General features: G+C 41.1%; 1 protein-coding gene across 3 annotated transcripts in view; it reads right to left on the reverse strand.

Annotated features, from left to right (window-relative positions):
• NWD2 (NACHT and WD repeat domain containing 2) overlaps positions 1–20,785 on the reverse strand; it is a 174,723-nt gene that overhangs the window by 93,511 nt on the left and 60,427 nt on the right. For 2 of the 3 annotated variants that reach the window (XR_013369338.1, XM_077879801.1), the window contains exon 2: positions 18,951–19,039. Coding sequence is in view for 1 of the 3 variants with exons in the window: in XM_077879801.1 (XP_077735927.1) it covers positions 18,951–19,039 (89 nt within the window). In the remaining 2 variants the exon portion in view is untranslated. Of the gene's footprint in view, positions 1–18,950; positions 19,040–20,785 lie in introns of those variants that run through there. The other variant, XM_077879803.1, reaches the window with a different exon arrangement.

Consider the following 20,785-nt stretch of genomic DNA (forward strand, 5'->3'; position numbering starts at 1 on the left):
CAAAATGGATGAAAGACTTAAATGTGAGGCATAAATCAATCAAAATCCTAGAGGAGAACACAGACAGAAACTTCTTGCTAGACATGACTCCAAAGGCAAGGGAGTCCAAAAGCAAAAATGACCTATTGAGACTTCAACAAGATAAAAAGCTTTTGCACAGCAAAAGACATAGTCAACAAAACTAAAAGGCAACCAATGGAATAGAAGATAATTTGCAAACGACATATCAGATAATTGCAAATGACATATCAGATAAAAGGCTAGCATCCAAGATCTATAAAGAACTTAAACTCAACACCCAAAAACCAAATAATCCAGTCAAGAAATGGGCAGAAGACATGAACAGTCATTTCTCTAAGAAGTCATACAAATGGCCAAGACACATGAAAAAATGCTTCACATCACTCAGCATCAGGGAAATACAAATCAAAACCACAATGAGATAGTACCTTACATCAGTCAGAATGGCTAAAATTAACAAGTCAGGAAACAACAAATGTTGGCAAGGATGTGGAGAAAGGGGAACTCTCTTACTGTTGGTGGGGATGCAAATTGGTGCAGCCACTCTGGAAAAGCAGTATGGAGGTTCCTCAAGAAGTTAAAGATAGAGCTACCTACCCTAAGACCCAGCGATTGCACTACTAGGTATCTACCCCAAAGATATAAATGTAGTGACCTGAAGGGGCACCTGTACCTCAACATTTATAGCAGCAATTTCCATAATAGCCAGACTGGAAAGAGCCGAGATGTCCATCAACAGAGGAATGGATAAAGAGAATGTGAGATGCGCACACACACACACACACACGCACACACACACACACAGGAATACTTATTATTCAGCCATCAGAAAGGATGAAATCTTACCATTTACACTGATGTTGATGGAACTGGAGGGTATTATGCTGAGCAAAATAAGTCAAATAGAGAAAGAGACAATTATCATATGTTTTCACTCATATGAAGAATATAAGAAACAGCAGAAAGCATCATAGGGGAAAGGAGGGAAACAGAATGGGAAGAAATCAGAGGGAGGCAAAAAATGAGACTATTTACTATGGGAAAGAAACCGAGGCTTGCTAGAGGGGAGGCAGGATAGGGTAACTGGGTGATGGATACATTGGAGGGCATGTGATGTGATGAGCACTGTGTGTTATATGCAACTGATGAATTACTGAACTCTACATCTGAAGCTAATGATGTTCTATATGTTGGCTAATTAAATTTAAATAAAAAGACAATAGAGAAAGAAGAGCAAGCCAAGGCTAGCCGAAGGAAACAATAGATAATGGACATTACTGAACAGAGAAACCAATGGTAAAAAATAGTGAAAGGGATTATAGGGGAAAGGAGAGAAGATGAGTGGTAAATATCAGAAAGGGAGACAAAACATGAGAGACTCCTGACTCTGGGAAACCAACAAGGGGTAGTGGAAGGGGAGGTGGGTGGGAGGATGGGGTGAATGGGTGATGGGCACTGAGTGGGGCACTTGACTGGATGAGCACTGGGTGTTATATGTTGGCAAATTGAACTCCAATAAAAAAAAATATACAAAAAACATTCCCCAGAAGTTAAAAAAAAAAAGGACAAAAATCAATGAAACCAAGTTGGTTATTTGAAGAGAAGAAAATGGACATAACTTTAGCTGTATTAAAAAAAAATGAGGAGGGACCCCTGAGTAGCTCAGCAGTTGAGTGCCTGCCTTCGGCTCAGGTTGTAATCCCAGAGTCCAGGATCAAGTTCCACATTGGGCTCCTTGTGGGGAGTCTGCTTCTCCCTCTGCCTATGTCTCTGCCTCTCTCTCTCTCTCTCTGTGTGTGTGTCTCTCATGAGTAAATAAATAAAATCTTTAAAAAAATGAGAAGACTCAAATTACCAAAATCATAAGTGAAAGAGAGGCCATTACTACCGACGTGGCAGGAATAAGGGGTTATTAGAGAATACTATGAACAACTATATGCCAATAAATTAGATTACTTAAGTTGAAATGGATAAATATCTAAAGAGAGACAAATCACAAAAATAGACTCAAGACAAAACAGAAAATGTCAACAGAAATGTGGAAAGAGATTAAATAGCTATTTAAAAGAAAAGCATGGGTCCAGATGGAGGCACTGGTGAATTACACCAATTCTTCACAGTCTTCCAAAAATTAGGAGAATACTTCCCAACTAACTCTATGAGACCAGTATGATCCTAGTACCAATGGCAGACAAAAATATAAGGAAATTACAGAGCAATAGCTCATGAATATAAAACAAAAGGGGAGGATGCTAGAACACTCAAGTGTATTCAGGAATACTTGAACACCTAATCCAGCAGCATATAAAACGTATTATACAACAGAACCAGGTAGTATTCATCCCAGGAATGCAAGGTTGCCTAGCATCAGAAAATTAACTAATGTAATGCACTATGTATCAATAGAATAAAGGCAAAAGCAAAATGGTAAATCTTAAAGGAGACAGAAAAAACATTCGACACCCTTTTATGATGAAAACACAAACCAAGAATAGAAATTAATTTCCTCAACCTGAATAAAGGGCATACCTGAAAAAACTACATCTAACAGAATACTTAATAAAAAATGAAAGCTTTTCCCTTAAGATTAAGGAACAAGAAGAGGCTATTCATTCTCACCACTTCTATTCAACACTGTACTGGAGTTCCAGCTGGGGAAATTGGGCAAGAAAAAGAAATAAAATGCATCCAGATAGTAAAGGAAGAAGTAGATCTATCTTTATTCATAGATGATACAATCTTATATATTAAAAATCCTGAGAAAACCACTAAAAAGTTATCCCTGGGTGGCTCAGCAGTTTAGCACCCGCCTTTGGCCCAGGGCGTGATCCTGGAGTCCCAGGATCAAGTCCCATATCGGGCTCCCTGCGTGGAGCCTGCTTCTCCCTCTGCCTGTGTCTCTGCCTCTCTCTCTCTCTGTCTCTCTCTCTGTCTCTGTGTGTCTTTCATGAATAAATAAATAAAATCTTCAAAAAAAAAACCACTAAAAAATGTTGGAACTAGGGGTACCCAGGTGGTTCAGTCAAGCATCTGACTGGGTTTGGCTCAGGTGATCATCTCAGGGTTGTGAAACTGAGCTCTGTGTTGGGCTCCATGCCCAGCATGGGGTCTGCTTGGGATTCTTTCCCTCTTCCTCTTCCCTCCACCTCTGTCACTCCTCCTCAACACCCTCCATGACTCTGCTGCATGTGAGCTCTCATTCTCTCTAAAATAAATAGTCTTAAAATGTTGGAACTAATAACGAGTTGAGCAAAGTTGTAGGATACAAGATCAATATACAAAAAACAAATATACTTATGCACACTAGGAATGAGCAAACAATTCCATTTAAAAGACCATCAGCAAGAATAAAAAGCTTAAGAACAGATTAAGCCAAAGAAATGTAAAACTTATACTCTTGTAATTACAAAGCACTATTGAAAGAAATTAAAGATAACCTGAGTTAAACTGGAAGACATCCCAAGTAAATGAACTGGGAGAATCAAGATGGCAATACTACCCAAATTAATCTTTAGATTCAGTGCAGTCATCATAAAACTCCCAAGTGGCTTACTTACAGAAATTGACAAATTGATCCTAAAAGAGACCTAGGATAGCTAAGACAATCTTGTAAAAGAAGAACAAATTTGGAGGACTCTCACTTCCAGATTCAAACTCACTACAAAGGTACAATAGGTAGTATGGTACTGGCCTAAGGATATTCAATGGAGTAAAACTGAGAATCCAGAAGTAAATCCTCATACTTATGGTGAACAGATTTCAACATGGTGCCAAAAGAATTCAATGAGGAATGAATTGTCTTTTCAACAAATGGCAGGGAAACAACTGGATATCCCCATGCAAAATAATGTAGTTAGACACCCGACCTCACACCATCTACAAAAATTAACTTGAAATAGATTAGAGACACAAATTGAAGAGTTAAAACAATGAAACTAGTTTTATAGAACACATAGGGGTAAATTTTTGTGAACCTGGATTTGACAATGGTTTCTTAGATATGACAGCAAAGTACAAGTAACCAAAGATAAAAAAGAGACAGATTGGACTTCCTCAAAATTGAAGTTTTGGGCTTTGCTTCAAAAGACACTATCAAGAAAGTAAAAAGAGCGCCCTATTTGATAATGGAATTGCATCTAGAATACATAAGGAACTCCTACAACTCAATAGGATGACAACCTGATTGAAAATGGACAAAGAATCTGAGTAGACATTTCTCCACGGAACATGTACAGATTGCCAATAAATATATGAAAAGATGCTGAAGGTCATTAATCATCAGGGAAATGTAAATCAACCACAAGGAGATAATACTTCATACTACGATGGCTGTTGTAAACAAGATTGATAACAAGTGTTAATGAAAATGTGGAGCAATGTCATAACATTGCTGGTGGGAATATAAAATGCAGCCATTTTGGAAAAAAGCCTGGCAGTTTCTCAAATGGTTAAACAGTTGTCACATGACCTAGCGGTTCTCCTAGATAAATGAAAGCATATGTCCACATGAGAACTTGCACACGAATGTTCATAGCCACATTATTCATAATAGCTAAAGGGTGGAAACAGTTCAAATGTTCATCAAGGGTTCAATGAATAAATATAATGCAGTATATCTATAAATGGAATATTATTCAGCAATAAAAAGTAGCGAAATACTGATGTTACAACATGGATGGAACATGTTGTTCATCCAGACTTGAAAACTTTGTTCTAAGTAAAAGAAGCTAGTCACAAAGGAATATGTTGTGTGATGCCATTTATGTGAAATGTCTAGAACATGCAAATCATACACTTTATTTTTAAATATATATATATATATATATGTATATATATATATATATATATATATATATATTTGAAAGGTTTTATTTATTCATGAGAGACAGAGAGAGAGGCAGAGACACAGGCAGAGGGAGAAGCAGGCTCCATGCAGGGAGCCCGACGTGGGACTCGATCCCAGGACTCTGGGATCACACCCTGAGTCAAAGGCAGACGCTCAACCACTGAGCCACCCAGGCGTCCCACAAATCATACACTTTAAATGGGAGAATTTTGTGTATGTGGATTACATTGCAATGACACTTTGTACCTCTATTTAGTCTTGTGATTTTCTATAGGTCTTACATCCCCTCCTCACAGTATAATTGAGTGCAAGAACAGATGTTTAAATCAAGCACCTGGCATTTTAAGAGTAAACAGTTAGATCTAACCAAATATATATGGAACAAATGACGAAGGTAAAAATCAAAACAAGGCTTTCACTTATGTTTTTAAATAGAAGCCTAAGGGGCACATGATTTATTTGCCACCAATGGAAGTCTTTTGTAATAGTGTTTGCATCTGTTATTTAAAGTCTGGTCACCCTGGCCCTCATCCAGGCCTTTCTAATTCCATGTCTCCTTCCTTTGGTCACTTTCTTTGAATGTTCTCTAGCTTCCAGCTTTCCTCCTTTAAATTATTCTTTCTCAAATGTCTTTATGGGCAGAAAATGATGAAAAAAGATAAAATCAAGCAACCATGAAGGCAGAGAGGAAATAAATAAATGAAATATCTAACTTATGCCTCACAAAACACCATTTTGGCCAAGCAAATCTGCCATATATCCGCATGATCAATAGCTGGCAAAAAGCGGGTGGAATCCAAAGTGCTCAACAAGACAAGATTTATTATATACTTACAAAAATTAAGTTTAGCTTTTAGCCTAATGTCCAGGCACTGCAGACACTGAATCTAATTTACTATTTATTGGAATACTAACTTGTTGACAGCACATTTTATGTGCCTTTACTTATTTCATCATTAGGTATAAACACTTGGGAAAGTAATTCGATTTTATCTTTTTTTTTTTTACTTAAAACCATTGAACTTGCTTTAAAATATTCTTAGGGAGGCTAATTTATCATGATTTTCATGTGCTGAATAAGTTTGAAAACAAAAAGCCAGCAAATAAAAGCCGTAACAAATTTTGCCACTTGAATCAGACATAGCCATTTAAATACCAAGATTACCAAACAAATAATAAAGCAACCTGTAAGAAACATATAATGACCTCATGATTTACCCAGAAAAAGGTCAAATCTGAATTCATAACAGCTCTGCACTATCATTTCTTCAGAAAGAGCTCTTAAGTGTTTTCCAAAATATTTTCCTTCTCAATTTTCCCATGCTATAATAAGACACTACCTGAATGCAAAGCAAAAATGGAACTACAGAGATGACATGACAGATTTTGTTTTTGAATAAAAGCAGTACTGAAATGAAGGCTGTTTCTCAAAGTTATTCCAGAGGGAGGCTACAGGTCTGTTTGAAGGATTTTGTCACTGCCCTATAATTTCCTCTGCAGGAATTATCTCATTCTGTATTAAAAAACAAACAAACAAACAAACAAAAAAAACCCAAAACTCTTGTCACTGTATTGTTAGGTTTGTTTTTATTAAAAATGGTATTTTCCTAGCCTACTGGTTTTTATGTAGATAAGATATAGCTTTGAAAAGACCTTTAGTGCTTTTAAAAAATCACACCTATTCTTAAAGGAATTCACATCTGCCACCACTAAAAATATTCAAAAGAACACATAACAGGTCAGAAAGTTTTGAAGGAGGGCAACATTACTGTGCTGTGGACATAAATTTCAAGGTCAATACAGCACTCCTTTGGTTTTTATTTAGTTGTGTCCTGTTACTAGAGTGTTCTAGTAAACAGGGAGGAGTCTTTAACTTCAGACTAGGTTCCCCAGATACCGTTTACCAGTGGTGAGTTATGGTGTATAGGTATGTAATTCTTGCTATGTTTAGAATGACTTCACTGAGATGCAGGGGATACAACAACAACAACCCCTCTTTAGCTCCACATCATCCATGGCCGCACTTTTACGAGAACTATAGCAAATACTGACATTAGGTCACCTTGTGATTATTATCTTGGTCATGAGACACAGGACTAAGATGTACGGGAACATGACTAAGATGGGAATCTTCCTGGAAAGTCGGGTGCTAAATCAAGCCCTGGGAGAATGGACTGGCCCAAATGGTCATTCACAATCACCATAAAGAGGGTCCAACAGTCTGATGTAGGAGGATGCTTCACCCAAAGCCTCATGAGACGATTAAATGCTCACCCATGAGGTCTCTGCATCTTGGGAGACTTAGCCTCTGGACAGCCCTAAAAATTATAATGTGATAGTAAAGAAAAATAAACCATAGATGGCAAGACCTCTGACTTTCTAGGCCTAATGGACATGCAGGCAGAGAGAAGGCAGCAGGAGTTGTTGGGGGCAGAGAAAGAGCTGCGAGGCAGAAGCCACTGTGGGTGCATCTGTGTTGAGTATAAGTTGGAGAAGCTCATTCCAGAAAGCAAGAGTAGCTGCAGGCTGCATACGGGAACCTGCTTTCTTCAGTGGCAGCACACCAACCACAAAGTATGTCCTGAGTGAAAAACCCAAAGTTGGCTCTGTCCCCATCACTGGAATTTCAGCAACCAAGGTTTCGGAAGGCCCCCGAGTGCACCTGTGCCTGTCTTTCTACTGTGACTCCCTACGGTAGCTTCTCGCTTCTCTCCTTGCCCCTTCCACTCCGTTCACTATACTGAGGCAGATCTGATCACCAGAGCTGAGACTTCCTCTTCCTCTACCAGACACTACACAGAGTCACTTATGACTCTACTTAAACTTATGAAGTAGTCACATAAGTTTACGTCACTCCTTAAACTTCTAAAGTAGATTAGGAATATTTTCTCTGTCATGTAAATGAAAGAGAAAGTGACTTGTCCCAGGTCTCAGAGGTAGCAAGCAGGAGGTGGGATTTGACCCTGGGCTATTAACTTTATGGTGCTTCCTGAAATACACGCTATCGGCCTGAAGGCAGGATCCAGGATCTCTGACCTACTTTAGGAGACCCCCATGAACTAGTCCTTACCTAACTCCCCGACCTCATTTCATGTCATGTTCTCCCTCACTGTTCATGCTCTAGCTACATATATACTCTTCACACGTGTTTGTACAAGTGTGTAAATATATGCTGAGATGCCTGTATGTCTATACACGCATGTATATTTACACAAATCCTTATATTTACACATCTGTACCTACCCACATACATTTTTGTGAAATGTGTAAATAAATGCAAGAAGCTTTTCAGGGCAGTGACTTAAGAGCAGCTTGGACATGGGGGCCACCCTGCCTTGGTTCAAATCCTGATGCTGCTGCTTACTGGCTGTGAGATCTCTAGCAGTGATTCACTTCTGTGTTTCTAAGTGTCCTCGTGCAATAAAGTGGAGAAGATAGAATTTACTGATGAGGCTTATGGCAATGATTAAACAACGTAACGCACACACAGCATTTAGAATAAGCGCCTGGTAGGCAGTCAGTACAACATAAAGTTCTTTCTCAAATGCCTAGGAAAAGATGTTCCTTCTGCTTAAAATTTTTTCTAAAGACTTTATTTATTTATTTACTCATGAGAGAGAGAGAGAGAGAGAGAGAGAGAGAGAGAAAGAAAGAGATTGACAGAAACACAGGCAGAGGGAGAAGCAGGCTCCATGCAGGGAGCCCGATGTGGGACTTGATCCTGGGTCTCCAGGGTCATGCCCTGGGCCAAAGGCAGGTGCTAAACTGCCAAGCCACCCAGGGTCCCTGAAATTTTCTTTTCAACATGGGCATCTCCTTCCATCCATCCTTCAGGATTCAGCCTGGACATCAGTTCCCCAACTGCTGTTCGTATGCCTCGAGCAGCATGCCCAGAGCACCCCACATTTCCACTGTAGCCAGTGGCACCCTGCTCACCACTGCTCATAACTCCAGGAAGGCACAAATGAGATTGGCTTTCAATACAAGGGTATCCACTGTCCCCACAACTCCGCCTAGTGCAGAGCAGAGGCTCAGTAAATGTCTGTCAATAAATAAATGAGGCCCAGGGGATCACCAAATCTAGCCCTGGGGATTTGGGGGTAGACAACAGTGAAGAAATCTGGACTTAACTTTTTTTAAAAAAATATTTTATCTATTTATTCATGAGAGACATACACAGAGAGAGGAAGAGACACAGGCAGAGGGAGAGGCAGGCTCCATGCAGGGAGCCCAATGTGGGACTTGATCTCGGGACTCCAGGATCACATGCTGGGCCGAAGGCAGGCACTAAACCGCTGACCCACCCAGGCATCCCTGGACTTGAAGGTTAAAGGCACAGGAGACTGTTTCTTGGAGAAGAGGGACTTCTTAGATAGAACAGACCTGCCAAGACAAAAATGTTGATGGCCTGTCCATACAGAGATGATAGGGTCACAGGATCATCACTGTGGAAGCCAATGAAAGCCAAGACCAAGCCCAAGAAACACTTGGTTTTACAGATAGAAAACTGAGCTGAAGACACTTTTTCAACAGTTTATAACTAATTACTGACAAAGAAGATCTCTTAAATGAGTGATCTTTTTACTGTGCAGTCTTGTTAAAGGTCTCCTCTCCCTGCTACAAGAAATAAAAAATGAGGGGTTCCTGAGTAGCTCAGTGGTTGAACATCTGCCTTTGGCTCAGGTTGTGATCCCAGGGTCCTGGGATCAAGTCCCACATGGGGCTCCCTGCATGGAGCCTGCTTCTCTCTCTGCCTGTGTCTCTGCTTCTCTCTCTGTGTCTCTCATGAATAAATAAATAAAATCTTAAAAAAAAAAACAAAAAAAGAAAAATGAGGATGGGAAGAAAGAGCTGCCTTGTGTTAAGAATGTGAGAAAGGCTTCACAGTGACCATACACAATTGGGACACTTAAATGTCACCTGCAAATGAGGATCTCTCATTCTGCTTAGTGAAGGACTAGTCTTCTTGGGTGATTTCCAGGACTGGGGTCACCAGCCAGCCACAACTGAGCAGAATTTAATGTTCAGCAAAGTGTAGCTCATCCAGTAGGTTCTGGAGCTCCCCACAGTGCCGGTGCTCTATACTGAGGAGAACTATTAGGCAGAAGAGTGTCTGAGCATACAAGTGAAGGATGAACAATAATGCTGTCTTAGGAAGTCAGGCATGAGAATTCCAGAAGAGCCCTCCCATGCTGCAGAAATGACGAGTCAACCCCTACAATTACGTTGGCATGACGAAGGTCAATTATGACATATTTCTTTCCTTCCCTTTCCCGACTTTATCAATCTTCCTCCCCCTCTTTCACCAACTGGCTCCTGGATGGGAGAAGGGTTATGTCTCATGCTTCCGATTCTTCCAGAGAATATCAACTTGGTAATAAGACCTGTGCAGGTCCTGACAGACAGAACTGAAATGTGAAGTGAGCCAGACAAACTGACGTGCTGGCCCAAGCGAAACAGCGTGTGATCCAACGAGAGGACACGTTTCTCGCTTTAGAGGAAATGGGAAAAAGGTGATTTCGTTGACAACGTGGAGAACAGACCAAGGGCATCACAATGTATCCTGTCAGTTAGAAAGTCGATGATGCGTTCTGGCAACACGGGAGGCAAAACGTGTTCTAAGACTGGTTAGCAGGCAGACGGTGGGAAGAAAAAAAGTGAGAACAGAGAAGGAGATGGGGCTGGAAAAGAACAGGAAGGTTGGGGTAGAGGAACGGTGGGTGGAGGCAACTGGGGACGCACCTCCGCTGTGAGACCAAGCGACAATTCAAGTCAGCAATCTTTCCCAAGGATGAAGCTGATGTGAGATTCATGGAATTTCACTTAACCCACAACCTGGATGCACACAGAGGATGTGGCTTCTTAATTTTGTGTGAGACTACTGTGGGCTTCCTGTCCAAGCCTCCACCCTCTGGCTAGCAGGAGGAAGTGAACTTTCGGTTCTGTCCACTTTAAACCTTAGTCCGAACTGATGTGTGCAAGGAGTCTGTGAAAAGTGCGTATTCTCTCCTCGATCAGAATGCTGAGTCTCTCAAAAGACTGGGCTTCCCTGTCCCCCTGCTTCTTTTCCTGAAGATGATCTCCAGAGGACCTCATATCCTGAGGGGAAGAAATGGGAGTTCTTGGGCATGGTCCACACATGATGCCCACTATCTGCCTGGTTGCTGGCATCATGGCTGGGCTTGGGGTGGTTGTCACCCATGGACTGGTCTTTCCCTCTCAGTTTGGTCAGATCCTGGTGTGGCTCTGCAGCCAAGCCAGGCTGACTTCCCCTGCTACGGATGAGCCACCCTCAACCTTGGGCCTGTGCTCCATCCAGTTATTCACCATGGGCCTTTTTTGAGGTCACCTCTTCCTGGTCATGGAGACTAGCATTGGCTCTTAACTCAGCATATGTGACACATGATAACTGAAGGGAGCTTGGGAAAGTTAAACTACATGGTTGCTTGCTGCCATGGCCATGACATGCCCATGCCCATGACTATTTGCAGGGGTGGGGTGTGATTAACGTATGGCCATCACTTTCTAGAGTCCTAAGTAGATGGCAGAGGCAAGATCCCCTTAGCACTACCTATCTACTCATTTTCATTTATCCAACCCACAGCCCCTTTTCTGAAGCAGAACTCGGAATAAGGAAAGGAAAAGTGTATCTACTGACACTTCCTTTCTCTCCCCTTCTCCCATCCTCTCAGAGACTACGTGGGGTAGGTTCTGGCTCTGCTTTAGGGACAAACTCTGTATTTTAGATCTCCAGGCTCAGAGTGCTACAGTACCATTGACGTGCTAAGGAAATGATTAAAAGAATTTAGTGAAATATTCTCTCAAGCTGATAGCCTGACCTTTAAAGTTTTTAGTCTTTCTAGTATGTGATATAATATTTCCTAAATACTCTCCCCATTTATATTCCTTCTGCACCAGCCACTAAGCACCCCATCAGACAGATAGATACCGTTGTCAGAGGTCTTCTGCTGTACTCAAAAAGACATGAGAAAAATGCATATAAATAATTTCATTAATTATTCAAGTTCTTAATTAGGAGAAAAGACTTAAAAAAGTGAAAGGCAGTAACAAATTAACATTGGCTGAGTACTTTCCATGTGCCAGGCACTTTGTGTTATCTCATGACTTCTCATCATGATCTTGGATGATGGACACTATCCCATTAATTTTATAGAAGGGTCAACTCTGTTGAAGAAATCAAGCAATTTGCCCAGAGTCACCGAATGGGTAATTTGCAAACCTAGCATTTGAATCCTAGTCTAACAGAAAAATACACGCTGTTTCCACTATCCCCCCAAAATGACATAATGTTCTGTATTTTATTGAATCGCAAACATGATCAGTTGTAGGCTGCTCCAATACTGTATGTTCCACTAAAAAAAAGAAACACATTGTCAATTACACCACAACACACCATTTATTTGTAAGATGAATTCTATTTCTGAGAAGTAAAAATGTGAAAAAATAAATTAAATTTGGTAAATACTGCTTAAGGAAGAGGACTTGAGCAGCTGTATATAGTCTGGCCCAGAAGACAGAACACCCAGGATAGGGAAAGATCAGGAAAAGGCTGCTGTAGTCACTCAGCTATTAAGAAACGGAAGGCTGAGTAAAGACAGAGTCTTGTGAAATGGGTAGAAAAGGTGAGCTTCTAAGAAACACCGTGGCAGATGAATCAACAGGAACAGGCAATTTGTAGGTTGTCAAGAGTGAAGAATACACTAGAAGCCAGGATTCTGAAGTTTGGAAGACTGGAAAATAGCAACAGTTGAGAAGCTACAAAAGGGGAGAAGGATGGTTTCCACTCAGATATATTAATATTCCCAAACCAGAGAATTATCTTCATGTAACTCTAGAGGAGAGAGAGTCAGAGATGCAGTCATGAGGACCACTCACAGGCACAGGTTCAAAGACAAGACAGGACTCTCACTGGGGGTGTGATGATGGGAAAAACCCTGGGTTTACTGGATGTTAAAGGTGAAGAAAAAGGAACAGGTTCACAAACACTGGTAACTAAGATGAAATGAAATAAATACTAGGTGCCACTAAAAAAGCTGGCTATCAGAAGGTATTAAGGAATGACACAGAGTTGAAGGACTGGACTCAAATGAGGATCATGTTCAAAATGGAAGTGTCCTAAGCCCCCAGATGAGTCAAGCACCCCCTTTAGAGATTCCTGCCCTAATGGGTTTACTGCTGGCTCAGAGTATCAGAGTGGGGGAGCTGGGAGGGGTGGACTTATAAGAGTTCACAGAGTAGAAGTGGAAGGATAATTGGAAATTGGAAAAGACTTTTTAAGAAAGCTAGGCCTTGAGCTGGATTTTGAGGGCAGGGGCAGGATGGAGAAGAGAAAGGGTATTTTTTTTTAAAGATTTTATTTATTCATTTGAGAGTAAGAGAGAGAAAGAGTGAACACAGGTTGGGGAGAGGCATAGGGAGAGGGAGAAGCTCTCGCTGAGCAGGGAGCCTGATGCCCAATGCCTTTCTGAGTACAACAGAAGACCTTTGACCAAAGGCATCAATCTGTCTGAGGGGTGCTTAGTGGTCAGTTCAGAAGGAACATAAATGGGGAGGGTATTTAGATTATTTAGATTTAAATAATTTATTTAGGGGCACCTGTGTGGCTCAGTGGTTGAGTGTCTGCCTTTGGCTCAGGTCATGATCCCAGGGTCCTGGGATTGAGTCCCACATCAGGCTCCTCACAGGACGCCTGCTACTCTCTCTGCCTGTATCTCTGACTCTCTGTGTTTCTCATAAATAAATAAAATCTTTTAAAAATATTTTATTTATTTATTTGTGAGAGAGAGAAAGAGTTGGGGGGAGGAGCAGACTCCTCACCGAGCAGGGATCCCAATGTGGGGCTCAATCCCAGGACCCCTGGATGATGACCTGAGCAAAAGGCAGATTGCTTCACTGACTGAGCCACCCAGGTGCTCCAAGAAAGGGTATTTCTGATAAGAAAGTCAAGAATGAGCAATCCACAAGACGTGCTCTGAGGACAGGCTTGGAGTGCATGTTTGTGTTGAGGAGAATGGGAAATGAACTTGGACAGACAGCTGAGTCACAGTAAAGAGGGACCCCCGTAGGCAGCAGGGAGCCATTAAAAGCTTTTAAACAAAGGAACTGACAACATGACATTTAAGTAAAGATTGCTCTGGTGGTGATGTATAGAAAAACTCAAGCAGGGCGATGGTGTGGGCAGTTCTGCTTAGCACGCTTTTACTAAACCCTACTAAATGTGAAACATTTCAGGCCCTGGGGACTTGAAAATAAGTGAGAACTAGTCTCTTCCTCAACAACTTGTAACCAACTGGCAGTAAGTGGGGAAAGAGCTCAGTTGCTTTTCATTCATCCAATTTTTTAAAAAAAGATTCTATTTATTCATTCATGAGAGACACAGAGAGAGAGAGGCAGAGACACAGGCAGAGGGAGAAGCAGGCTCTCTGCAGGGAGCCTGATGTGGGACTCGATCCCAGGACTCCAGGATCACGCCCTGAGCTGAAGGCAGATGCTCAACCACTGAACCACCCAGGTGTCCTATCATTTATCCAATTTTTGAACCATTGAGGGTTAGACTAGAGTCTGGGCAGTAAGAATGGAGCAGAAACCTTGGAAAGTAAGAACAGATGGCACCTGTGGATATGAGTCCTTTATTCACTGGGTCCTGCACCACCAGCTTTTCACCCCAATCTGCCTTTATTTTTCCCATCTTATTCCCCTCATTCTCCCTTTCTATCCTCTTCTCTGTAACTGAGGGCATTAACCCAACACTGGCAAGTCAAATGACATATTCCTTAAACACCTTGTCTTCTTCTGAAGCCATGTGTGTTCTTTGCCCTGAGTGAGCTCAATGTTCCTTCCATTCATCTGTTTCTATCCCTGGGCAACAACCGACCTGTGTGTATCATACATAGAACTAACTGGAGTTCATAATCAGAAGATTTGATTATCCTTTTTTCATTAAACATCTTCATTTATATGAAAAAAAAATTAAGGAAACACTAAAGACACTGCCCAACAGGCATTTATAGGGGTAAAATGAGAAGGTCTTGTGTAAAATGTAATTGCATTTTCTACCACTTCCATAATATTTAACTCAATGGTCTACTAGGTGCCAGACACTTGACTCATCGCTGGGAGATGTTGAGTAAGACACAGTTCCAGTCCTAAGAACATTGAGACCTTAGAGACAGATGATGAAAACTTTACCTCACCAGATGTCTCATTCTCTCCATCACTTGCTCTAGTCCCTGCCACGATCACTTCTTAACTTGCACCACCCTTCTGCTTCTACTACTCCCCCCACCCCCATTCCAGTCTCTTTACAGAGCCTGAGCAACCCTCTTAAATACAAATCCTATAATGTCCCCCTTTCCCTTCATACTCAGGACAACTCTACGTCCTTAATCTTGGCACAGAAGGTCTCATATGAGTTTGATGTCCTCTACTACAAGTATTTCTCTTACTCCACTCCACCCACACTTGACTTCTTTACTGTTCCTAGAATATTCTAAACATACTCCCTTTTTCTGGTTGCCAATGCTTGGAATTCTCCTACCAAGGCACCACCTGCAAGACTTGCTCCACCACTTTTGACAGATCTCTGTTCCAAGGTTATCACTGAGTCCTTCTCTGACTACCTGACATTCCCTAATCTCCTTATCCTGTCTTCCTTTTCCTAAAAGCATTTACTCAATAAAATGCATCTATAACCACTGGGTATTTATAGCTTATTGTCTACCTCCCCCAATAATATTGGAAGCTCCACAAAAAGAGGATCTTTGTTGTTGTTGTTGTTGTTGTTGTTGTTTTTATTCCCAGCACTTGGGATGTTGCCTTGCCTGTGCTCAACGGTCAACAAATACTTCTTGAACAAACGGGATGCACAACTGAGAGTTACATATTACATTACAGGGAGCAAAGAGGAGGGTGCATGGCATATCCTAGAAGGGCCAGGGGGTCAGTGAAAGCTTCCTTAAGCAAGTAATATTTGGACTGAGACTTCATTTATATGCTCAGAAAGGCATCCACTTGTTCAACACTTTTCCTATCTACTTTTGCTATGGGTTGGGCACTATTCTAGGATGAGGAATAATACAGCTGTCATGAAGGCAGACAAGACCCTGTGCTTGTGAAACTTATAATCTCGTGGGACAGAGACAATATGCAAGCCAATACATGAAAAAGGCAAAACGTCCAATACTGACACATGCTATGCAAATAACTAAAATAGGGTGATGCAAAAGAAATCCCCTAGGTGGTTACTTTAGATTGGGTCCTGAGGGAAGCATCTCTAGGAAGTAACATTTTTGTGGAGATCTGGAGAACCCTAAGAAAGCTCCAATGTGAAGATGACAGAGTGGACATTCCACAAAGAAAGTACAGCCAGGGCAAAAACCTTAAATGAGAATGCACTTGAAGTGTTCAAGGAATCACACAGAGGACATGTAGCTCCAGGGCTGTGGTCAGAAGGAGAGGGGGGCCTGACTTAGGATCTGCAAGAGTCTTAAGAATGAGCAGAACTTTGGGGGTGGCAGGGGAAGAAGCTGGTTGCAAAGCATTGTGGATGGAGAGAATAGCATAAAAAAGGCAAGGAAGCTTACGAGAGACCAGTATACGTTTGGGTAAGTCTAAGAAATTCATTTCCTCTGGGTTCAATGCACAGCTAAAGAAGAAATCCAGAGTACTATACAGGTAAATTACTTTTTTTTCATGAAGCTCCCAGCATCACATTTTGTTGCAGCTGAGAAAGGAGAGCCATCTCACTAGAAAACATATCTTCAGGGAGATCTATAATCAATCTACTAAAAGAGAGACTATACTAAAAAGGATATTCTTAGAAGATTCAAGCATTATATATTTTAGCTACTATTAAGCTCAGAAGGTGGGAAGCAAATGCAACCCTGCATATATTTTTTTAAGATTTTATTGATTTATTCATAAGAGACATAGAGAAAGAGAGGCAGAGACACAGGCAGAGGGAGAAGCAGGCTCCATGCAGGGAGCCCCATGTGGGACTCGATCCCGGGACCCCAGGATCACACACTGGGCCAAAGGCAGGTTCTAAATCGCTGAGCCACCCAGGGATCTCCGCAACCCTGCATATTTTTATTCCAAACAGAACTTTAGATACAAAGTGGTCACCACTTCCTATTTCAGACACCTATTGACGGAGTCACAGTGGAAAGTTGGGAGTTCAGTCCCAGCTTTTCTTTGCCTAATGTGGTTTCCACTGCTGCCCAGTACCTCAATGACTCATTCAATGCACCTACCTAGAATGATCTTTGCTGTCAATTTACTCCATGGACCTTGCCTTCTACAGCTTTCCTCTGGCTTCATTGGTCTCTTCCTGGGAGGGCTTATAATTTAGAAAATATACTTTTCTCCCCTCAGCTGATTTTAATACCATGTTTCATGCAGGCTGGTCTGTGGCTCAACAACTTTCTCTACTAAAAAAAAAAAAATGATGCAAATCCAAACAAACTCAAAGATGGGATTAACATGTTTGGATACACATCACTTTCTCTAGAGTAACTGAGTCCCCAAGGAGTATCTATGTCTTTGCGAATCTTGACGGATCGGAATTTTGGTAACAATTGAGACCCTGTTATCAGTAGAATCAGGTTCCTCAGAGAAGACAGTGCTGAATTGGCAACAAGGAATTTAAGTTCACCATTTACCTAGCAAATGGTGATTTATGAGTAATTGTTCAATATGTGTGTCATTTAAGGGCCTGCTGCTGACAGCAGGCATGGGGACTGAAGCCATTTGGAGATCAACTATTTTATTCATCACATCAGAAAGCATCATGAGGAAATAAATGAATATGCAGGAGGAAATAAATGAAGGGTGGAGTTTTCTTCCACTAACAAAGATGCATTTTGCACTCTTATACCACAGACCCCTGGTACATACTCCTCACTTACCAGTGTAAACATGTAGTTAATATATCCGTTGTGAAGGAGGTTGAAAACTTCTGGCTAAATAATGCTATCTGTTCCAGGAGCCACTTACTTTTTAAATTTGAGGATGTTCAAGATATGCCCAATGTTTCCTAGTACTTTTCTATCAGGTGGCAAAATCAGTGGTGTCTACAAATGCCAAGGTGTTCATGAACTTTAGCAATGTCGTGCAGAGTTATTGTCTCTAGAAAGGTTGATGTTATTATTATTTTTTTTATATTTGGGTAAATGGCAAATCCCTGAAATAGGAAAAAGGACATTCTACGATGTGAACAAAAACTAAAAAGCAAGCTAGAAGGCAAGGGGCTGGCCAGACTGCTAAAAGAAAACACCGGGGAGAAAGCTGGTCCCAATTTTTAGGTGCAAACCATTTCTAGAGACCACAGCGGAGAGGCATGGGCTCAGCAACCATCACCTTCCTGAGAAGGGTGGAGATTAGCAAGAAGCAAATAAACATGGTTAGAAGGAAAACATGAGGGTGCATGGGTGGTTCAGTTAAGTATCTGCCTTCAGCTCAGGTCATGATCCCAGGGTTCTGGGATCGAGTCTCACATCGGGCTCCCTGTTCAGAGGGGAGCCCACTTCTCCTTTTCCTTCTGCCCCTCTCCCTACTCACTTTCTCTCCTTCTCAATGTCTCTCTCAAATAAACAAGTAAATAAAATCTTTATTTTTTTTTTTAAAGGAGAAGATGAGCTAATAGCAGGCAGGGGCCAAGAAACAGCATAAAAGTGCAAAATACCAAAAATGACTTTTTTTTTTTTTAAGATTTTATGTGTGTGAGAGAGACAGCATAGAAGGAAAGGGGCAGGAGGGCAGAGAGAAGCAGATCCCCACTGGGCAGGAAGCCCAATGTGGGGCTCGATCTCAGGACCCTAGGATTATGACCTGAGCTGAAGGTAGATGATTAATTGATTGAGCCACCCAGGCACCCCCCAAAATGACTAAATATTTTATTTCCATCTTCCAGTGTTCTTTTTTACCCATGCTTAAAGAAATGAAAAATTTCAGGGCTTAAGACATGTTTTTTTTTTTTTTTTTTGTAACATCGAAGTTGTGACAATAAGCAAGCACAAACGTCATTGAGCTGACATACTAAAAATGAAATTAATGTCAGAGTTACCTGAAATTCTAATCCATAGTTTTCTCTGCAGAATTCTCTCAATTTGGGATACACATTTTCTCTTAGTGCCTGTCTTTCTGCTCCCGTATCTGTGGTAGAAAAACAAACACATAGAAAGGGAGTTATGTCCACACATACATATTTCTGAAAAAAAGATAAGCTCACAAATATTAGCATTAATATAATCAACTTGGGTGCCCATTATGAAATGATGGGATATTTGATTACTGGGGGAGGAGAGCTGCTCCTAACAGAGCAGGGGTGGGGTGGGGGGAGGAGACCTCCCTGCCAGACGTGTACAAGAAGCCTGTGGGATGGAGGGGAGTCCCACTGGCCACTTCCGTGCGTACTGGCAGAGCTGGGAATTCACATTTCCAGAGCCTCATGTGAATCTCTTAAATGGCCAGACCACGCTGTCTTTGGAAAAGGCAGAAGGAAAAATCGTAGGGTTATCAGCTGTCAGGTGTTTTTATCCCCATTACATGCAAAAGTTACAAAATCACACACACATTAGTTACTGATTCCAAAACTTATCCAATTTCTATCATCGTTTCTATAGTATTTAGGAATAATTCGACTTTTAAAAATTCAGTACAGTATCCAGGCAATTAGGACAATGGTTAGGAAAGACAAATTGCGGGAGCCAACTTCCAAACTAGCACATCGCATGCCTGGTGGGTTCAGTTGGTCAGAGGTTTAGCAGAGTAACGCCTGCCACCCTGGGCACAAGGACTGCCTGTTGTATCAGAGAGGGTAATTGTTTTGCATGTGTTACACCATGAAGAAACTTCAAAAATCATTTTTACTCTTCATGTCCTTAAAAAAAAACATAAGAGAAGCAACAGAGAACTTGAAACCAGAAGAACCACAGAGTATGTATTTAATGTTGAATGTTTTGCACTGAAAGGGATTTCCAAAGCCACCTGTGCTGGGTGCTGCTCTGCATCAATGATGCTGTAAAATGATCACAGCAAACAGAGGCTGTCCTTGCCCAACTAACTCCAGTGAAATAGGAGAACAGCAATCTAAAAAAATTAGGTTAATGTCTTATCTCTTGAAAAATACCATCTGCTAAGTGTACCTCAATCCCAGCCATAGCTATGAAATATTTGCATCCCACATTTATCGCTAAAAGCCAGTTTAAAAGACTTTCCTTATTATTCTCAAGTTCATCTGTCCATGCAAATTCAACCATATGGTGCGCTGACCTACTCTACTTTCCCACTGTTGTCAAGACTATTTTGAGACGTAAATAACCAATCTCAAGCGTCTGAAATGCAGCTGCAGCCCTGACATAGTGACAGAAACCAGTGTTTATAGGGAAACCAAAGACTCAATACAAGGCTTCTAGGTTACCCTACAGTCCAAATGGATAGGGTCTTTTCTAACCATAGGTCCAACATGGGCCCTACGTCCAAAGGGGAAGCAGGAGGACCAAGTGAGGGAGTGGTACATTTGAGCAGTGTCCATGTGCTATTATGGCACTAGTAGAGGCAGTAAGGTAAGTTTTAATATGATTTATATAATTTCAGGATCAGAGGCCCACCATCTTTCATCTCATTTTAAGGACTGAAAACACTAACTTCACAATAAAGCTGATTAATATTCAATCAATCTCTCTAGAAAGATACAGATGTTTAAAACGCAAATAACAGAAGTCACTTTAAAAATAAATACTACCAGATGTAGAAATTGGGAATAATATGCATAATAATAATATGATTATATTAAATTATTACATCATTAAATAAACAGGATTAAGGTATGCTAAAATAGTACCAATATAATACATGGGCAATTTTTAAAAATTTCTTATAAATGTTATTGTAACTCAT

The sequence above is a fragment of the Canis aureus genome, chromosome 2 (assembly GCF_053574225.1).
Source record: "Canis aureus isolate CA01 chromosome 2, VMU_Caureus_v.1.0, whole genome shotgun sequence".
NCBI lineage: Eukaryota > Metazoa > Chordata > Mammalia > Carnivora > Canidae > Canis > Canis aureus.